Source organism: Chroicocephalus ridibundus, chromosome 1 (assembly GCF_963924245.1).
Source record: "Chroicocephalus ridibundus chromosome 1, bChrRid1.1, whole genome shotgun sequence".
NCBI classification, from domain to species: domain Eukaryota; kingdom Metazoa; phylum Chordata; class Aves; order Charadriiformes; family Laridae; genus Chroicocephalus; species Chroicocephalus ridibundus.
In genome coordinates, this window is record NC_086284.1 from 31,922,389 (window position 1) to 31,942,845 (window position 20,457).

The 20,457-nt window shown below is 37.9% G+C and overlaps 1 protein-coding gene across 1 annotated transcript in view; it reads left to right on the plus strand.

The window, feature by feature from the left end:
• The window catches only part of NEK5 (NIMA related kinase 5), a 28,549-nt gene that overhangs the window by 1,857 nt on the left and 6,235 nt on the right, over positions 1–20,457 (plus strand). Inside the window, exons 3-17 of the mRNA XM_063333622.1 lie at positions 1,368–1,464; positions 2,506–2,603; positions 4,571–4,654; positions 4,762–4,832; positions 7,136–7,222; positions 8,337–8,391; positions 9,908–10,108; positions 10,204–10,276; positions 12,820–12,956; positions 15,053–15,252; positions 16,592–16,658; positions 17,000–17,119; positions 17,928–18,011; positions 18,117–18,221; positions 19,914–19,994. Of these exons, the coding sequence (XP_063189692.1) occupies positions 1,368–1,464; positions 2,506–2,603; positions 4,571–4,654; positions 4,762–4,832; positions 7,136–7,222; positions 8,337–8,391; positions 9,908–10,108; positions 10,204–10,276; positions 12,820–12,956; positions 15,053–15,252; positions 16,592–16,658; positions 17,000–17,119; positions 17,928–18,011; positions 18,117–18,221; positions 19,914–19,994 (1,560 nt within the window). The remainder of the gene's footprint in view (positions 1–1,367; positions 1,465–2,505; positions 2,604–4,570; positions 4,655–4,761; positions 4,833–7,135; positions 7,223–8,336; positions 8,392–9,907; positions 10,109–10,203; positions 10,277–12,819; positions 12,957–15,052; positions 15,253–16,591; positions 16,659–16,999; positions 17,120–17,927; positions 18,012–18,116; positions 18,222–19,913; positions 19,995–20,457) is intronic.

The window sequence follows — 20,457 nt, forward strand, 5'->3', positions numbered from 1 at the left end:
CTCACTGATGTTTAAGGCAGTTTGATTCATCTCATCTGATTTTAAATGTCCATTTTGTAGCTCCGAGCATCTGAGCTGCTTGGGTAGACTCCCTTTCTAGGTGAACAAGAGAAATAGGTATTTTTAGGGGGCTGTTGATCATTTGTGTTTTAGAATTCTGTTTTAGAATGAGCTGAATTGGGCCATGAAAGCACTCTCTTTCTTTCTCCTGACTGCAGAGGCAGGTTAGGGTGACTAGCTCAGGTGTCAGAGGAATACCGCTTCTATATTTGGTTCCAGAAAGACAGGCAATTAAGCTCCCTGTGATTTCAATACAGGGGGTTCAACGGTCAATTTCAATGCATTCCGACATGCTTTTGACAGGTCTTTTGCTATTCTGGGCCACGCTAGTGAATTTCTAGTATATTTGAGAATTATAATAGAGGAATGAATATATATCAATTCTAGAAAGAGCTGTATAACTTCCAGATTCAAAATCAGAAAAATTGATAATGCTAGTAATGACAGCTAAATAAAAAATAAATAGTTTCTCTCTATGCTCATGACCAATAAAAACCATACATTTCTAATCTTAGATTTTGATGTATGCAAAATAGAAAAATGGAAGATAATAAAATATCATTGTGGATCCCACTCGTTCATAAGTCAGGAGCTGGATACAGAAAATTACTGCTTTGAAGTCATAAGGTTTTTTATATAGTAGAGTCTTTTAAATTCACTTTCTGATTTTTGAATCTTTGAGGATTACCTTTCAAAATTATTTCTTCAGAATGCGGGTAAGAAACTTTAATAAATACAAGAAGACATTTTGAGGGATGGATACTCAGAGACATGAATTTTTCAGAAGTAATGTTGATGAAAGTGTGATCACAATGAACCAAATAGAAATTTTCCATCTAATGTAATAGGGCGAAGAGTTTGCCTGAAATGTTGCAGGAACTCATAACACCAGTAAATCAGAAGGACTTTTTTTCATTTTACTTTATTCTTTTGAGATCATCCATGTTAAGAATATGGAATCATCTAGACCTTTATTCTTCAAATACGTAAAGGAAGTTTAACTTTAGACTTTCACTCTATTCACCAGCTAGCTTAGCAATAGCACTCGTGTAAAAATTTTAAAGGTATACACTTGCGTGTTTGTAAAATGTCATAATTTGGTTTGACTTTGGTAACGTTCCGGTATATTTCCAGGCATACACTGCAAATTTATATTTTACATCATATATACATCATATTTTATATTTCTGCATCACCTTGGTACACGGTCTTTATGTTTTTGCGGGAATCGTTTGATAACAATGTAACTATTTTTGAAAACAGTTAAATGTATTATTGCTAGCATATAGTTTCTTAATTCTTTGTAGATGCCTGTGAAAGAAAAAGAAGCTTCTCAGAAAGAAGTCATTCTTCTGGCCAAGATGAAGCATGCAAATATCGTAACCTTCTATGATTCTTTGCGAGGTTTACTTTTAACATTTTTGTTTTATTTGTGATTATAGGAGTAGAAGGCAGCAAAACCTAGCTTGTTAATATTGACCAACCTTAAGCCTGTCCCCAGCCCCTTACTTAACAGTGGGCACAGGTCCCAACTCCTAAAGATGAACACGAGGTATTAAATTCAGTGATCACTTGCCCTCCTCATGTATGTGGGTGGGACCTAAGGTATTGTGGCATGAATGCTAGATCCTGGAGTGTCTGCATTTCTTAAGTTGAACTTTAGTCTTGATCTTCAATAGGAGTCCAGAGTTTAAGGAGACTTTTCTAGGAGTTTCAATAGAAGCAGAGAGATTTTGAGTACAGCAAGAAATAGGTCCTGTTGGCCTTTTGTCTTGAGCCATATTTTGAGGTATCACTCAACGATACAGAATTCCTCAGGACTGAAAGAGACAGGAGGAGGGCTGTTCTCTGTAAAAGCTAATTCCCTATATTTGTTTTTCCTGCTGACATCTGTCATAAGGAATGCCTTATGCAATGAATGCTGTAGTTACAGCTTGTCTTCAAATTGTTTTCTGTGATCAGGACTGTAGATGTTTTAAGGGACGTGTAAGTCTGGTGGTCTTCTGGACCCCAGAGAGGTAAGAATAGGGTGAGTTTCTGTATTAAGTAGCCCATGCTTTTTATTTCTACTGTTTGGACACTGTCTACTTTTAACCTTTTCCCTAAGCCTAACTGTATACTTAGTTATTATTGGAGAACAATTCCAACTATGAAGCATTCTGCTTAGCAATTCCTGTAAGAACATCTATCAGCATAGTCTCTTGAGGGTTTTCATATGTATTTAATATTTTGGTTAGTCTCCATTTACATATATTTTCACATCTTGGTTTTGTATCAGTTCTTACTGGAAGTATCCATTTTTTCTCGGTTACTCTTTGAAATGGAGGAGTGGGTAGTGGATTAACTACTCCCTTTTGAAAGACGGGCCATATAAAATAAAAATAATTTATCACTGTATTAATGAGTAATAAAGAAATAAAGGAAAAATTATACTTTCCCTTTCAGAAAAGAACAAGCTGTACATTGTGATGGAATACTGTGATGGTGGAGATTTAATGAAGCGGATAAATATGCAGCATGGAGTGCTGTTTGACGAGGACCAGGTGAAATTATCTTTAGAGGAAAGGACACATTATGTAAAACACATGGTTTGAATTATGCAGTACTAGCTACTGTTTCTTTTCTGGTCTGTTAAAATAATTGAATGTTTTAAAGAAACTTTGGTAATTTTGATGGGAGTTTAGAGTTTGTTTTTTATACTGCTTTAAGATCTTAAATTGGCAGTACTTTGATGACATTTTTATCCCCCCTCCCTCCCATTGTGGATGCACTTTTTCTTTGTATTAGTAATATACTTGATAAGCCATAAAGACTTTTTTTTAAATGGTCTTTCAGAATTATGGGGGAATATATTGTATATGAATTATTTGTTTATTTATGCTATTTGCATCATGGCATATCCTGCTTTATACTGAAGTCAATGGTAAATCTCCCATTCATTTCATTTTGGTCAAGACTCTTTGATGCTATTTAAATTGTTAAACCAGCACAGAAAAACAAGTCCAGACATCTGACTGCTTTTCGACCGTGTTCACATGTATTTTATTTTGTAAATAGGTCAGTATGGTAGGTGTTGCAATTCACAGAAACAGAATTTCCTGCTATTCCTTACTCATTCCTTTATATTTTTACTAACTCTTAGCTTTCTGGAGGAAGTTTTCTCTTACGTATTGGACTTAGCGTACTGAATCTAAGGTTATTTAATCATGACTAGTCTTCTACTTTTGCAGGTACAATGAAAATTTACCGAGAAACTAGACAGGCAGCATCCAACCTGTTAGTGGAAATATACTCTAAAGCATAAAAGTGGAAAAGAAAATAAAGAAGTATTGTGACTTTTCTTTTTGCTCTAGTAGTAAAATAGTAACTCCTTAGTGTGGAAGTCAGTTGGAAATGAATCACTGGTTCAGTAGTAATGAATTTTAAGATCCTATTGGGAGTCATACTAGAGGTAGAGAAAACATGAGAGAAAATAAAGAGAGGACAAAACCACAGATCATGAAAGCACAAAAGAGAGAACCAACACACACAAACCCCTTTGACAATGAGACAGAATAATACCTATCCAAAGAAAGGCAAAGGAAATACAGACAGAAGAACGGATTATAGAAACTAAAGATACATCTGCCAATCAAGAAAGGAAAGCAAATTGCCCAGTTTAACACAATGTTGTTAAAACATCCGTATATTTTCAATTGTGTGCCTAAGAAACTCTCATTTCTGGCATCAGCCCTATTCAGGAAATCATCTGCTTAATGTGAAGCGTTACTAAATAGAAGATCATTACTTGAATCAAAGTCTTTCATGACCATCAGTTTTCCTAAATAGAGAAGCATATAAGCACATTGTACTTTGGTTTCTGAATGAAGTCCAAAGGCCCTTATTCAATAAAACACATGTATGTTTGAAGTTAAATATATGTTTAAGAGTTGTACTGGATCAAGGATAAAGGATAAACCTTTGTTCTCACTTAGTATGCAGGTTTCTTCATAGCTCCCTTCTTTCACCACATTTCAGTCCTTCGTCCTTTTTTTGGTTTTTGGTTTTGTTTTTTTTTTTTTCTGGACCACATTCAGTAAGACTACGAATGTTATAACTGGGTGGTATGACTTCCACCACTGGGGATTAAGAAGACACTTCCCAGTTCTGTCTTAGCTGTTATTTGAACTCACTCATTTCTAAATACAGGTCTAGTATTCTTACTGTCCTTTGATGTGATTCTTCAGTCCTTTTTTGAGTACCCATCCTATCACAGTCAGTGAAAACTTGATGGGGATAAGGAAAGTGGTATCTGTTTCCATTTAGTTTTGTGATAGTACTTAAAAAGGGAAAGGAAAAATCTATGGTATTAATTTTAAAAATACTGGTTTTTACTATTTTACATTGTATGTGCTCTACATATTTTAGATTTTGTTGTTACCTTTATTTTGTATATTTCAGTAAGGTGCCCCATTGGACACTGGAGTTACACAAATTTATAGGTATCTGTTCCCCTTAACTTTCACTGCAGATTCTGAGTTGGTTTGTGCAGATCTCCTTGGGCTTGAAGCATATTCACGACAAGAAGATTTTACACAGAGATGTAAAAGCACAGGTAGTAAAACTGGTACTGGAGAGGGTGTGATTTTGTCTTGTAAAAAATATGCTTAAGAAGCTCTGTGATGTTTCATTTTTGCATACCAGTTTTGTTTTTATTTGCAGAACATTTTTCTTAGCAATAATGGAAAGGTGGCAAAGCTTGGGGACTTTGGCATAGCAAGACAGTTGAACAGGTAAGCACTTTTTTTTATTAGCCTGTGACCTACACCAAATGGGACTGTTTAGGAATGTTCAGAATGCAATCTGAATGTGCAAATTGTTTGTGGATTATCCTGGTTCGAGAGGTCTGGGATACAAAGGGTCTGACACTGCATTTGTTTTGTTACACTAACACATGCCATCCTGCATGAAACCACAGATTATCTAGCCTGGTAACTGACTTCTGTTACATACAGGACATAGAGTGGGGAAGCCCCGGTCTTTCCCTGTTCTCTGTGGAACGGACATAAAGGGATTCTGGGTGCACAGCTCCTGCTCTTGCAGCTGTTGACAATCACTTCTGGTGCCTCATAAAAAGAAAAGTGAAGAGCATTAAAAACTTAGGGAAGAGCGTAAGAAAAGAGTTTGTACCGAGTTTCTTTGTATGTCCTCCAAGACTGTGCCTATATTAATTTTTAAAAAAGGGCCAGAACCCACTCTCTGGGACTGAGAATAAATGGCATGTCACAGCATGGCTTGCATCCATATGGCTAAACGCTGTTCTCCCAAAGAGGGTGGCCTTATCTTTACTGACTTTGGGGACAAGGTTGGCCTATCCTGCATATTGGGCAGATGTTGTCTAGGAGAGTGTTTTTTAGTGTGGCCAAAACAGGTCAGGGGCATGCTAACAACAGGATAATGCTTGAATTTGATCTCTTTTTGAGCCGCTTGATTATCTTTGACCTTGGCAGGATATTGTGGCAAAGAAGGTCCACAATTTAATTAAGTATTGTGTGGAAAGGCAATTTCCTCTGTTGATCATTTTGCAGATTGTCCCTCCAGTATCAGTCCTTCTCAGTTGCTTTGTACTCAGCCTGCTGCAGCCCACTTGTTAAAACTTTTCCTGTTCCTAAATTAAGTCAGTGTAAGTTTAACTGCATTTCTGTCTACACAGCATCAGTAAAGAGAGCAGATAACTTTAACCAACATAGATAATTTGCCCATTCTCTTCAGATGTACTTAACTTCGTACATGCATTCTTCACATGACATACAGCCCATGTAATTTCTGTCAAGGCCTCATCAGATTGGCTTTGGATTTAGGCCTACATAGCCTTGCAAGTTCAGTGGTGCATCAGAGCTCGGAAGTCTTCCTGAGACTTGGAGTATATTGTTTTAGCATGTTTGGATAGTATCTTGATCCAAGCCTGCTCATCTCCAGGGATATGTCGTGTCGTTGTTCTAGCTGCAGTTTCTGCCAGCTCTTGCACCTTTGTGGTGTGTTCCTTTGTGGAGCATAGACCTACTGTCAGTGTCTCGACTCTCCACATGTGAACTACTTACACAGAAAGTGCCTACCTTCAGAAGTGTTCTGGGGATAATTGCTTTGAGGATTGCTCCTACACAGCAGAATAGCACATAGCAGATAGGCAGTAAACCTCAGAATTTGAACGTCCAAGTACAGACATTTTAAAGAGCTTTTAATAAGCTTATACAACCAAATAATTGGAGCTTGACAGTACTTTTCCTCCTGTAACAAGTGAATTAAGTTTCTCAGGCTCTCTTTTCCTTCTCCCCTGGGGCATTTTCATCTCCGTTCTCCAAAATGCAAGATAGTGTCCAATACTTTTACTTGCAGTTAGATGTCTATGGCACCTCTGGGCACTCAGACTTCATATACTCTATAAAAAGTGTAACTTACAACTTTATTGACATCTAGTAGAGACTGAGAGGGATCACACTCTCTGAGTATCTGTTTTTTTCCACTGACTTTCCAGTGACTCTTGAAGACATCCACAGAATAGATAGCTAAAAGCAAGTGAAATGAATCCAACTGGTGCTATTTGGCTACATCTTCGCAAGTCAGCACCAAAGGTGGAACTAGAATTCATTTACTCCTCTTGTAGTTTCCGGACAGCACTTCCTCCTTCCACTGTTTCTGGCTTGCGTGACTGACTGCCACCTCCCATATTCTTACTTCATTGAGTATGTTGGAGAATTCTAATATTCCGCAGTGGTTTTGACAGCTGTCAGAGTTCTGTGTTAGTGATAAACATTCCTTGAAAATATTGATCACAGTGCTGGTGAAAAGTGGGGAAAAGAGAATTCTTGTGCTTTCTGTTGAAGTGCAAATGCTCTCCACTATTAAAATAGTTGGTCATTTTTACACAGAAGTGGGAAATACTTCAGTTTTTCCTGGGGTGTTGCATTATTCAACTATTTGGAGAGCAGAAATAATGTCCCCCATGGGCTTTTCACCTGGGGCAGGGAAGCCTCTAGTTCAATTGCTTGTAAACTTTTTCAGTGTGTAAGCCTTTTTGTTCCTTGTATTTCACTAGCACTATGGAGTTTGCCCATACCTGTGTAGGGACCCCCTATTATCTGTCACCTGAGATCTGTGAAAATCGACCATATAACAATAAAACGTAAGTCTCTGTCTTTCATTCATATGCTTGTGTGTGAGGGCATGCAGTCATGAGAGAACTTATTTCAGTAATATCATGGTTTAAATCAGTATTTCTTCAGGGCACCAGGAATTTCTCATGTGTCACCCTTTGTGAAGTTTTCTATTATTGTGTACAATAATTAGGTGCGTTGATCGTATACAACAACTATGTTATACTGTACAACACGATCAGTTGTGTTTTGACTCACAGTGTCCAGAGTATAGCAATCATGAATTTGTTGTGATTGATCTACAGGCTTAACATAATTATATTTTTTGGTTTTATAAACTTACTTGTACTTTAAACTTAAAGTTTAGTCGCATTGTCTCTTAACACTCCTTGTAGTAGTGGTGTGAAATGTAAAATACATTTTTTTCTTTTGCTTTATCTAATTCTCCATCAAATACTAAATTTCCCTCTGTGTTTCTAACATGCAATAACCAATGCAAGTACGGATATTTTCAGTTCATGAATTTTTGATACACTCATTTGTGATTTATAAAATTACACTGAAATGAAAGCTGCTAGGTTGTCAGTTCTGAAACTTTGCAATAGCCACCTGCAGGAAAGACAAATAGAGAATTGTAAAGGCTCATTCAGGCTTAATGCAATATACCAGATAAGCAGCACTGAAAAGTCAGGAGGTGAGTGGTCTAGACCCCCATCTCTGTGTGGGGGATGTGATCACCACCTAATGTTCTGGAGCCTGGACTAGCATCTCAGCTCTAAGGTGCTATTCGCACAAGTTTACTCCCTTATTGTCTGACTATCAAGTCAGCCAGAGGTAGCTTTGCCCTTCATCCTGCTAGGAATATTAAGCAGGCATTCTATCATGTGCCTTTTCCAATGATAATGATAGTACCTAGTTAGGTATCATAGAAACCTTAGGTACCATAGAAACCTTGGTACCACAATTAAAAGTAAATGTCTAGTTATTCTTTTCAGTGCATTGGAAGAAAAATTAAAAGTTGCACCAATATTAATCTGTGATGCAATAATGTTAATAAATTTGAGAGCTGAGAAGAGGTACTGATTACATGTATGAAAATATTATAATCTTTTCCCTCAAACTTTAATTGCTTTTTATTCACAGAGATATTTGGTCTCTTGGCTGTGTGCTTTATGAGCTATGTGCACTAAAGCATCCTGTAAGTACTGTAGAATCAGATCATTATCATATTATTAAAAAAGATAGTGGAAAGCCTGGAAAAACTGTAGTAATAATAGTATTCATAGCCAGCTACTGGAATTATTTTCAGCTTATTTATTGATATTAAAGAATGACTGCTAGTGTTTAATTTTTTGTACTGTGTCTGTTTTGTGCATACTTAAATACAATGTATTATTATGTTCTATTTCTACAACTTATATATATATGTGTGTCTGTGTGTGTATACACACATCAAATATATACTTACTCTTTAGCAAGTTCTAAACTTTTTCAAAAGGCAGATGAAAAGAAGTAAAGCCAAACTTCAAGGTTAGGCTTTGGGCATATAATTTTACTCATTTCTATTTGAAAATACCAATCTATACTTAGTAAAGAGTTTGAACCCCATATTTCCTCAGAAAGCAGTTTGAGTCCTTAGAAGCATTTTCCTAAAGGTTTTGTTTTGTTTGGAAGCACCTTCATGTCAGAAAATAACTGAGATGATAGCATCTTCAGGAAGCTGGGTTGCCCTCAGCCTGATCTGAGCTTTAGGTAATCCTCAGCCTGTGAGTGTTATGTGAAGAAGGGAACCCAGCAGAGACTAATCCCAACAACTAATCCAGGAAAAGGGTTAGATTCCTGGTCCCAGCAGAAGTTGACCTTTTGCTGAGCTTGAATGTGGGAGAAGGCAGAGCAGCATTGATAGGGAGGGCAATTGTACTGAGCTGAGAGCAAGGGGATACTGCTGAGGAAAATTTCAGATTTCACAAAGTGAGAAAGCATTCATATTACTTATGAATATTAGGTGTTTTATTCTGTATTGCCCATTTTTTTAATTTGAAGGCAGGGACTAGATGCTGTCGTAGACAGGAAATGCACGTGAAGCTAAGGCAAATTTTGTTTACACCACCTTTAAAATAGCTATGTAAATAAAATGGTAATTTTAGAAAGAACTTGCTTTCAAAATTATTTTTGCATGTGTAAGGCCCTAAAAACTATAGTGATGCTGACCTGTTAAGAAATCTGCTGAACTGAGAGGCTGATATATCTCAGTGTCATCAGTTGTTAAAAATCAGGATTATACTTTGTTCTTGAGAGAACACAGAGTGCAGAGGCCAAGTTGTGTGGAGTGAGGTTTTGAAGGTGAACACTGTGAAGACAGTGTGTATGCAGGTCTGTGTTGAACAGCTTTTGGCAAAATAAATCATGTTTCATTCTGGAAAAATTGCTTTTGTATTATTGTATGACAGCAGAGTATGAATAAAACTCGTCCAGGTACAAAAGGACCTCCTAAGTTGTGCAACTGAAACAAGGAGAACGTAGCCAGAAAATACAATCAGAGAGTGGTTATATTAATTTTCCACATCAAACTATGGTTAGGAAGAAAGGATTTATGAAGAGATTGCATAGCACAGGGCTTGTCAGCAAGTACCTTTTTTCAAGTTGGGATGTCTAGTCTGTCATTCCAGTTGACGGTACTTACTGTCCTCTTTTTACTGTTTTCATTTGTTAAGTTTGAAGGCAATAGTTTGCACCAGCTGGTGCTGAAGATCTGCAGAGGACATTTTCACCCGGTGTCTCCCAACTATTCGTATGATTTGAGGATATTGATTTCCCAGTTGTTTAAAATATCTCCAAGAGATCGACCATCTATCAATTCTATTCTAAGGAAGCCCTTCTTGCAGAAGCTCGTTCTTAGGTATTTGCCCCCTGAGGTAAGTGCCTGTACTGCTGCTTGCTGAGAGAAAAATATGTATCAAAGTAGTATAGACAGTTCTATCAGATAGCTTTTTTCTTATTGGTAACACAGGAAGATCTCAGTCACACTGTGATACATAGAAAAAAGCCTTCAGCATCACAGCCTGGAGCCAAGCTGATACAAGGTAATGATAATAATATTATTTAACATTAGTTTTAGACTATCACTTGTTACTCGCGATATACACGATGGCTATAATTTTCTTTAGCAGTCTGTATTGCACGTTTGCATATGAGAGTTTTGCACAAAGTTAAAAATAAAAAGGAGAGAGAACTGCAACAGCAGAAACATTCACCTCAGACAACGCATTGCTGTCCTGTCCAGAAAAAAACAACTTTAAGACCACCTTATTAGCAACATTCACCTAGAAAAGCTGACATAGGAAAGTCCTGAAACATTAATTCTTTTAAGAATAGGATTTAAAAAACTGAGAGGCTTTGGTCTAGATGCAGTTTAGGTCTGCCACATGAAAAACATCCTTACTTAATTTTGCCAGGCTATGTGCAAAAATCTTGCAAAACATGCTCCAGGGTATTTTACAAAATAAAAATGTATTTTACAAAATATTATAAATTAGATTAAATTGTGAGAGACAGTGAACCCTATTTGGATTTAGTGCTCATTGATAGATCAGATTATAAATGCACGTTGTTTGAAAACATGAATGAGACTAAATGATATCTCTGTATGAACTGCTGAACATCTGGATGTTTCTGGCAGCTTATCCTTTTCACAATTCTATTCTTCAGTGTATCATAATTATTCCTTAAATTTATCTTTGGAAGTATTAAATTAGTTTAAACAGATTTGTGAAAATAAACCTATGTAGTTACTTAACTACAATGTGGACATTTTTTTCCCCCAAAAAAGGTTCTTCAGTAGTGTAGTGTCCTGGTTTCAGCTGGGAGAGTTAATTTTCTTCCTAGTAGCTGCTGTGTTTTGGATTTAGTATGAGAATAATATTGATCACACATATTGTTTTAGTTGTTGCTAAGTGAAGTTTACATTAGTCAAGGACTTTTTCAGCTTCCCATAGAAGCTGAGAGGGAGCATAGACAGGACAAGCTGGCCAAAGGAATATTCCATATCATAGACGTTGTGCTCAGTATATAAATGGGGGTTGGCCAGGGGGACAGGGATCCATGATCACTGCTCAGGACAGACTGGGTAATCCATCATCAGGTGGTGAGGAATTGTATTTCGTCACTGATTTTGTATATTCTTTTACCATTATTATTATTTTCTCTCATGTTACTCTTCTATTAAACTGTCTTTATCTCAACTCATGAGTTATTTACCCTTTTTCTCCCTCTTCTCCCCATCCTACTGTGAGGGAGGCGATGGGGAGGGGCGAGTAAGTGAATGGCTAGTTGCTGGCTGGGATTCAACCACAACATGTAGGAACCCATGTTAGTTTGGAAATTACTTTCAATGAGATTTATCTGCCTTCAGGACAAATGAAATTTGGACAAAGGCACAGAATCACAGAATGGAAGGGGTTGGAAGGGACCTCTGGAGATCATCTAGCCCAGCCCCCCTGCCAGAGCAGGGTCACCTAGAGCAGGCTGCACAGGAACGCGTCCAGGCGGGGTTTGAATGTCTCCAGAGACGGAGACTCCACCACCTCTCTGGGCAGCCTGTTCCAGTCTTCTGCCACCCTCAGGGTAAAGAAGTTCCTCCTCATGTTTAGGTGAAACTTCCTATGTTCCAGTTTGTGCCCGTTACCTCTTGTCCTGTCCCCAGGCACCACTGAAAAGATCCTGGCCCCATCCTCCTGACACCCACCCTTTAAGTATTTATAAGCATTGATAAGATTCCCCCTCAGTCATCATCTTTCCAGACTGAAGAGACCCAAATCCCTCAGTCTTTCTTCCTAAGAGAGGTGCTCCAGTCACCTAATCATCGTGGTAGCCCTAGGTAGGCACCTGAACATCTAAATCACCTAGGCATTTTAAAAAATGTCTATGGTCATATACTCATAATTTACTTATATTTTATCTCCCAGACATGATATTCTCACAGTCATTACTCAGGAAATATTTAAAACTCACTTAGAAGCTACTTAATCCTAGCAAGGACACTACTCTTCATTATTGCAACTAGGGTATTTGCAAAATACTGTCAGACAGAACTGGAATGGTGTGTACTTTTATTCTGCTACATGGGGAACTGATAAGGTAAGTTTTTCACTTTTCAGCCCTCCTTTCCAAATTTCACAAGTACTACAACGTTGTCTAGTGATTTGTAGAATACCGAGGGCTAGATTTAGAAAGGGAATGCCTAAGCAGGTAGACACCTAGCCTCCATTGAAATCTGAGCCTAAGAATCAGACCTCCTGTTTTCTGTTCTTGGTACTAGCGTGAAATCAGCGTTCTAGTTTATAGAGGTCTCCCTTTTATTCGGTGTACTTTGCAAAACTAATCAATAAGATCCACTTTACATGAGTGTGACAATTCATAAGGTTTTCAAAAGCATGTTATTCTAAGAATGAAAGGCAGAATGCCTAGGAAGTGTGAAGTATGGTGCTGATGAAAGGACATAAAGAGTATTTGTTAACCCAATCTGTCAGTGTTAGGTGTATGCACCCTACTGTGGTTTGCAACTACATGATCATTAATCACGTAGAGAGCACAGAACGTAACCTTTTAATGTTTTATTGTTAAAAAGCATATAAACTTCAAAAAAGTACAGTCCAGGACGAAGTTTCTCCAGAATCTGGAATGATGGTGCCTGTCAAGAAGCAGGAATTATTTCAAAGAAATGAATGGAAACCTCCTTCAGGAAGGCAACAGCCTCTTTTTCAGGTACTGTGAATCCACATTCTCATAATATTTAATTGTCTTCAGAAGGCAAATTCCTGCTCTTAGAAAAGACCCTTTAAAAGGCCTCATTAAGACATATTACATTATTAAATTTGGCTTATAGGTTAGGGGCGGACATGCTGGGAAGCAGCTCTGAGGAGAAGGACCTGGGGGTCCTGGTAGACAGCAAATTATCCATGAGCCAGCAGTGTGCCCTTGTCGCCAAGAAGGCCAATGGCATCCTGGGCTGCATAGGGAAGAGTGTGGCCAGTAGGTCGAGGGAGGTCATTCTCCCCCTCTACTCTGCACTGGTGAGGCCACAACTGGAGTACTGTGTCCAGTTTTGGGCTCCCCAGTTCAAGAGGGACAGGGAACTACTGGAGCGAGTCCAGCGTAGGGCAACCAAGATGATTATGGGACTGGAGCATCTCCCTTATGAGGAAAGGCTGAGAGAGCTGGGACTCTTTAGCCTGGAGAAGAGAAGGTTGAGGGGGTACCTGATTAATGTTTACAAGTATCTAAAGGGTGGGTTTAAGGAGGACGGAGCCAGGCTCTTTTCAATGGTTCCCAGTGACAGGACAAGGGGCAATGGGCACAAGCTAGAACATAGGAAGTTCCGTTCAAATACACGGAAAAACTTCTTTACGGTGAGGGTGACAGAGCACTGGAACAGGCTGCCCAGGGAGGTTGTGGAGTCCCCTTCTCTGGAGATTTTCAAGACTCGCCTGGATGCAGCCCTGAGGGATGTGCTTTAGGCAGTCCTGCTCTAGCAGGGGAGTTGGACTAGATGATCTCTAGAGGTCCCTTCCAACTCTGAAGATTCCGTGATTCCGTGATTCCGTTAATGCTAAGTCAGTAGAGACAGTTAAGTACTCCTATGTATTTTCTAACCTGATCCTTTTCCACAAAGAGATGTCTTCCTTGCTCCAGACTTCCCCCCTGGTTGCAGGGGCCTGAGATTCCTGAAGGCTGATATTGCTAGTAAAGACTGAGGCAAAGAAGGCATTCAGTACCTCAGCCTTTTCCATGGCCTGTGTCACCAGGGCACCTGTTTCACTGGCCACGGTTCCCAATCCTGTTACATTTATTTAGATGGCCTGATTTGTTCTCCCCATTGTTTGTGATTGCCATACTTCTGGATACCATATTGTAAAAGCTATTTCAATGACGGACAAGATAAGATAAACACTTTTTGAGGTTATGTCTTCCTTGGGAACTTTCCTATGGGCAGTGGAAAATTTTCTTTTTATATAGATATGAATTTGTATTCTACTGTAATCTGGACTATTCTGTACGTAGATGAGCCTATTTTCAGTGTTTCTAAGAAGTAAAGCAGGGAGGAATAGTTAATGTATTTACCATCTATGAAAGGGATACTTAGATGCTTTTTAATTTATGTAAGAAAATAGGCAAAATTCAGCATTTTTCTTATACACCATATAGTCTCCCACCATGGAAAGGTTTGTGAATGTCTTACCACACTTACATCACGCAGTGGCAGCTAAATGATCACCTTCTCTCCATTGTTCTTGTAAGAAATGGAAAAGACAGTCTTGCCACAAAGTAGAAATACAAGGATGTTTCATCACACAGAACTGAAAGGCAAGCTCCCACAGGTGCGTAATCAAAGAGATGATGAAATGAAGTAGCACAATGCTCCCCTGAAAGCAGCAGTCAACTTGTATACCGCCCAAAAGTAAACCCCAGGTTCCCCTTGCTCTCACATGTCAAAATGAGCCTCTCCTGGAATTAATTCAGTGCTTCAGGCTTCAGAACAGTGAAGTGACTCTAGGGCAATGACACTACAGAGTACAAAGCCCCATGCTGATTGACTTGCACAACAATATGGGCTGCTTCTTAATGACAGGAGTTGATGGAACAGGGGAAAAGAAAAAGACAATGGTAAGATTACATAAACCCTGAGAGGTTAGGAAGTTTCTGAGTTATATCTGAAAGGATCTGGAAAATTTACAGTAACTATCTGTAGACAGCTTATATTACCATGCAACTCAGACTGGAGAGAAGGATAGGAAAGTAATTCAGACTTGTACTCTTACAAATGAGAACAGGTAAATTAACATCCTTTATTGTATTTTCAGCCACAGACCTCCAGATGTAAGATGGCAGAAAGGCCAGAAAGTATTAGAGTACATGGCCATTATGGTCATTACTATGATAAGCTTGACAACTTCAGGAGGAAAGCTAATGCACATTATGACCTTTCTCATATCAGCCAAAGAGTTGAGGAATACTATAAACTAAAAGGACAAGTTGCACCTCCACCCCCACCATCTGACTGGTAAACTTTTCTCACTCTATTTATTAGTGATGAACTGTTATGCATGTTTTGAGTTACCAGCCTTCCTGATTAAGTAACACTGGACGTGGCTCATTCAGTATAACTCCTTCTCTGCTTGGTCTTTGATAATTTTTACATAAGTTTATTGCACAACAACATAAATCAGTTCCTGTCTGTCCAGAAGTTCCTTCTGAATGTACTGTCCTGATGTTTGACATTTCATTGTCAAAATGTCTCCCAAATATCAGCATTTTATTGTGTGAGAAGTAAAACACAGGCTTTTTGTAGACTTTCTGATTATATCAAGGATAAACACTGTTTTTCCTTCCCACCAGGATCAGAATGATATAAAGACCAAAAGCAGTTCTGCACTTGAGGGAACCGAGAGGGAGGCAGGCCATGAAAATGTTGGGTTTTTTTTCCTGCAGAGCTTATATTTTGGTTTCAGATATAAAGACCCTTTCTCCAGCAGTTTGTTTACTTCAAAGCCTTTGTCTTACAAAGTAGAGGTATAACTTTTTTATTACTTTAGAGATTGCGTGTCCATTCCATGATTAGCCATTTTAGCTGTGGATGAGCTTTGAAAACCTTGAGACAGGAAGGTAAGGAATTTTTAATACTGCCTTCTTTCGGATCCTTCCTTTAAGGTTGACTGAATCATTAATTTTCATTCAATGATGGCAGTGTTTAGAATGTTTCACTTAAGGATCGTGATCTTTAGAACATCTTGTCTGAGCTGTGTTTCTAGGGCCTTATTTAAGGACAAGGTCAATTCAGTTTGGCTCCCTGGGGCATGAGTGGATTCTGAAGGTAGAAAGTGAAATAAATAGAAATCAGAGAGCTTACAAGTGACTGCTGGTTATTTTATACCAAAAAAAAAGAGGCAAATGTTTAGAAACCACAAAACTACATAAATACAAAGTTAGGCTGATAGAATTAGGCACAGAGGAGAAAGGAAATAGAAAATTTGTTGAATATACAACCTCTGTTCTGACAATTTTCACTCATTTTGAGGATCAGGAAAAACAACTTTATTTTCATTAACGCTTTCACATACGATTTTTCAAATAAAAGGTAGAGAAGGACTTTGCTGCACTCTTCAGAAGGCTAATGTAACTGAAGTAATAGGAAGGGGAATGCCTGAAGTGGTTATGTTTTCTTTTTGTTATTTTACTGTTGTTCCATATTTATATATATTTTATCCATATTATATATTCGTGTAGTACAAAGAGAGCTCTGTTTGTCATATGTGATAGAACCTATTAAGAATTATTTGTGCAGAAGATAGCAGAGTCTGTGAAATAGAATGTAATATATGAACATCACTTTCTTCTCTCAGGCCTTCAGAATATCTTCAAAGGCGATTTGAAGCCCAACAGTACAAGATTAAAGTGGAAAAACAGCTGGTAAGTAAATACTGAATCATAAAATAAAATCTGTAAAAGAAACTGAATGAAAATCCTGAAGATGAACCGGTGTCTTTCTAACAGTGAACTGTAACACCGACAGGTAAAAAGTTCTACTCTAATGAATTTGTTGATCTGCTCCATAATGCTCGTCTTGAGGTTCTATTTTCTAATACAAAACTGTAGCAATGTAAAATTCTACTGTAACTTTTTCCTCCAAAAGTATATACTTCCCTTACTGCATTTTTCCGTGAAACAAGGAGAATGAATTTAGTGAGCACCAAATTAAAGGATTCTAAATGAAAATTCCTTTGCTCTGGGATTTACTTGTACATCCATAGGGACTGCGACCATCCTCTGCTGACCCATATTATGACCAAATACAGCAGCAGAAAGTAAAGGAAGAACATCTCAAAAAACATCAGCAGGACGTGTCTAGAAAGAACGAAATGAAAGAACAGGTAAATGAAATATCTTCCTTAAGACAGTGCTTAAAGCTGTCTTCTTACACTTCTTGACAGTAGTATTCTTTACGTAAGAATTGTATTTCCAGTCCTCTATTTTTGGACTGCAACCTTAGCATCGTTACTCAGACAGTCATTAGGTTATTCCTGGAATTAGCTGTTTCAGATATAATTCTACAGAAAAGCTAGCATGAAACAGTCAGGAAAATGTCAAAAAGTTTAATGTCTGTAAGAGTTAAGAGTTATAACTCAAAAATGTCCTCTAATAGAAAGTATCAAGCAATCTTTAAAATTGGCAGTAAAGGACACTGATCCCTTTTTCTCATGTATATATACAGTTTGATATCCATAGAATATTGGCATGTTTAACTTGCAGAAGAGGAGGCTGAGGGGAGACCTCATTGCCCTCTACAACTACCTGAAAGGAGGGTGTAGAGAGGTGGGTGTTGGCCTCTTCTCCCAAGTGAATAATGACAGGACCAGAGGAAATGGTCTGAAGTTGCGGCAGGGGAGGTTTAGATTAGATATTAGGAAGAATTACTTTACTGAAAGAGTGGTCAGGCACTGGAACAGCCTGCCCAGGGAGGTGGTTGAGTCACCATCCCTAGAGGTGTTTAAGAAACGTCTAGATGTGGCCCTTCAGGGCATGCTCTAGTGGCAGAGATTGTAGGTTGTTTGGTTGGACTCGATGATCTCAAAGGTCCTTTTCAACCATGAAGATTCTATGATAATATTTTGTTTAGCTAGAGTTATTTCTGTATGTATTTCTAATACATATGTATTCTACCATACTGTTCTTTAATAGGAGTACCTGAAACAATTACAGAAAATTCGGGAGGAATACCAGAGCAATATAAAAGAATTCAGATTTAGAGCAGGAGTGCTCCAGGTAACAAAGCTTGAACATACATGCAGTCATATTTCCTTTTTCTTTTTTTAAGCTAGTACACTTAGTTAGAAATTGAAATGAATTTTTTATAAAAATGTTCCATAGGAGAATCAAAAAATACAAGATAAAACCTATCTTGTGAGACAAGGCAAAGCTGAGGACCAGTCTGAAATCGAAGATACAGCTGGAACAGGAGGAGAATCACTTCAGGTATCAGTACCTTTTCCTAGTCTAAACAGAACTTTTTATGCAAGTCCCATGTGGTATTTGTTTCACTCTCGGTGAAAAATCTGAAAAATGGTAACGCTTAAATTTTACCTGATGCTTGCACCGTACGCGAAAGTCTCCCTAGATTTCCTTCATGAATAGCCTGGAAAGTTTCTTGGGCTGAGCCCTGACTTGTTTTAGTAATTCTTTTTCATCTGTAATTATAAGGATGTACTTAATTTCTTTTTGTGATATGTTTATTTTCCTTGCTTTCTGAGTGAAGTGAAGAGGAAGCCACTCAGTGCAAATCTTTATGAAAATTCTGTGCAGAAGATACAGCAATTCATGACAGCCCAGAGTAGCACTGTATGGGAAGTTAGAACCCATTTTTATGTGGAGTCCTTACTTAAACAGTAATTTGAAAGAAGTGGGAGGAAGAGCCAGAGCCAAAGCATTCCAGCTACGGTACTCCTCCACTTTTTCTCATTAAATACTACCAAAGCAGCTGCTGGAAAAGAGTTTCAGAATTGTTCCGCTTTTACTTTGCAATATTGGTATTGTGAACACCAGATGAGGTTTCCAGACCACATGGAGTTCTGCAGCAAGAGGTCCACTTTTCTTCAAGTGAAATGAATGAAAGCCTCAATTTATGAAAATTAATCTCAGTGTGGAAATTCCCAGTCTATTCTGAAGGGAAAACAGCCCTGATCTAGCTACTAGGATTCTTCAGTCAGGATTTGCCTCATGTGGTGTAGGACTTCCTGCACTGTAGCGAGGGACAGACTTCCACATAAACTGGTGACAGACCCCTATTGCAGCTGGAACCTGGGCCAAAATTGCCAATATTAGTAGGATTCTCTTCAGTGATTTTCATGGATCCTGGATCTGGCTTTGACTTAAAAGAAGTCACCCATCACTTGATGGGATAAAGTAGGTTGTAGGCAGCCAGAGCGACAATAGGACAGAAATTACATTCCCAGCGACTTAATGCGAAATGCATGATAACGAAAAAGAAACACTAGATTTTGCACCTGCTTGCTGTCACCTTAGCTCATGGGCACTCCATCAACTGGAGAAACTGCATAGATATTTTAAAAAAGTAAAATCTGTGAATTGTTACGGTTTTACCTGGGGTTGAGGATGTGTTCTGATTGCAGCAGATCACTGAAGGAGCTGCATACAATTATTTACTTTGCTTTTGTCTGACAGGTTCTAACATTGGACATAGGAATATGAAAAGGAGTAATTAAATATTTTTAGGTGTTACCAGAAAACAAGATACTAAGAAACGTGGCTATACATTCTACAGGCATAGGTTTCCATTATAATTTTGATTTTCATCACTTCCAAAGTTTTCCAGATGAAATCAGACTGATTCCTCTTGCTAATGATCATAAAAAAAAAGGATGTATTTCTTGACACAGTACTATATGCTCCAAACATAGGGTTTTGAAAAATCAGAGGTTTGTGCTTTATGCAAGGTTTTCTGTTTTTCTTTTTGCCAGATAAGCCAGAATTCTTATGTCTTTCAGTATTAGAGTGTAAATAAAGCAACAAATGGAATATTCTTACAGATATATTTACAAGGAAATGACGACTACATTTACTACCTTAACAAGTCTTTTTTTACAGGTTATACACATATTCTGGTTCCAAACAGTGTATTTTAAAGTTGGTGGTTTTTTCTCCTTCCAGGACATGGAAGAAAACTTTAAACAAGTCAGACTCCAGAATAGTCCAGACCAAAAAATCTTAGAAAAGAAACATAACGCAAAGGTATCTATCGTTATTGTTGTATTTTTTTTCCATTTTCTTGTATATTTCAAATTATTGTGTTGTCACAGTAGCTCTGGAAATCAAGTTATATGAGAGTAAATTAAGAATGCTGGTCTACTGTATGTTAAAAGTTTATATGAGAAGATAGAATTACTAAGAAAATAAATGAGCTTTACTGATCGTTTGAGGGGGACTTTCTTTAGATATTCCCAGATAGTAATCAATCCCTACCTACTCATCTTTATATTAAATTGTATTAGTACTATATGCAAACTCAAGTTTACTCAAAGTTTAAGTGAAGTCAAGTCAGGCTGCTAATTTTTTAACATTTTGTCATAAAACATTATTTTCTATAGTGCCTTTTACATTGTAGAAGGGGATGGGAATTGAATGGAAATGCACATAAGATATCAGAAAGGTTTCTGACCATAAGATCGTTGTGAAGGGGACTAAAGGTCTTTTG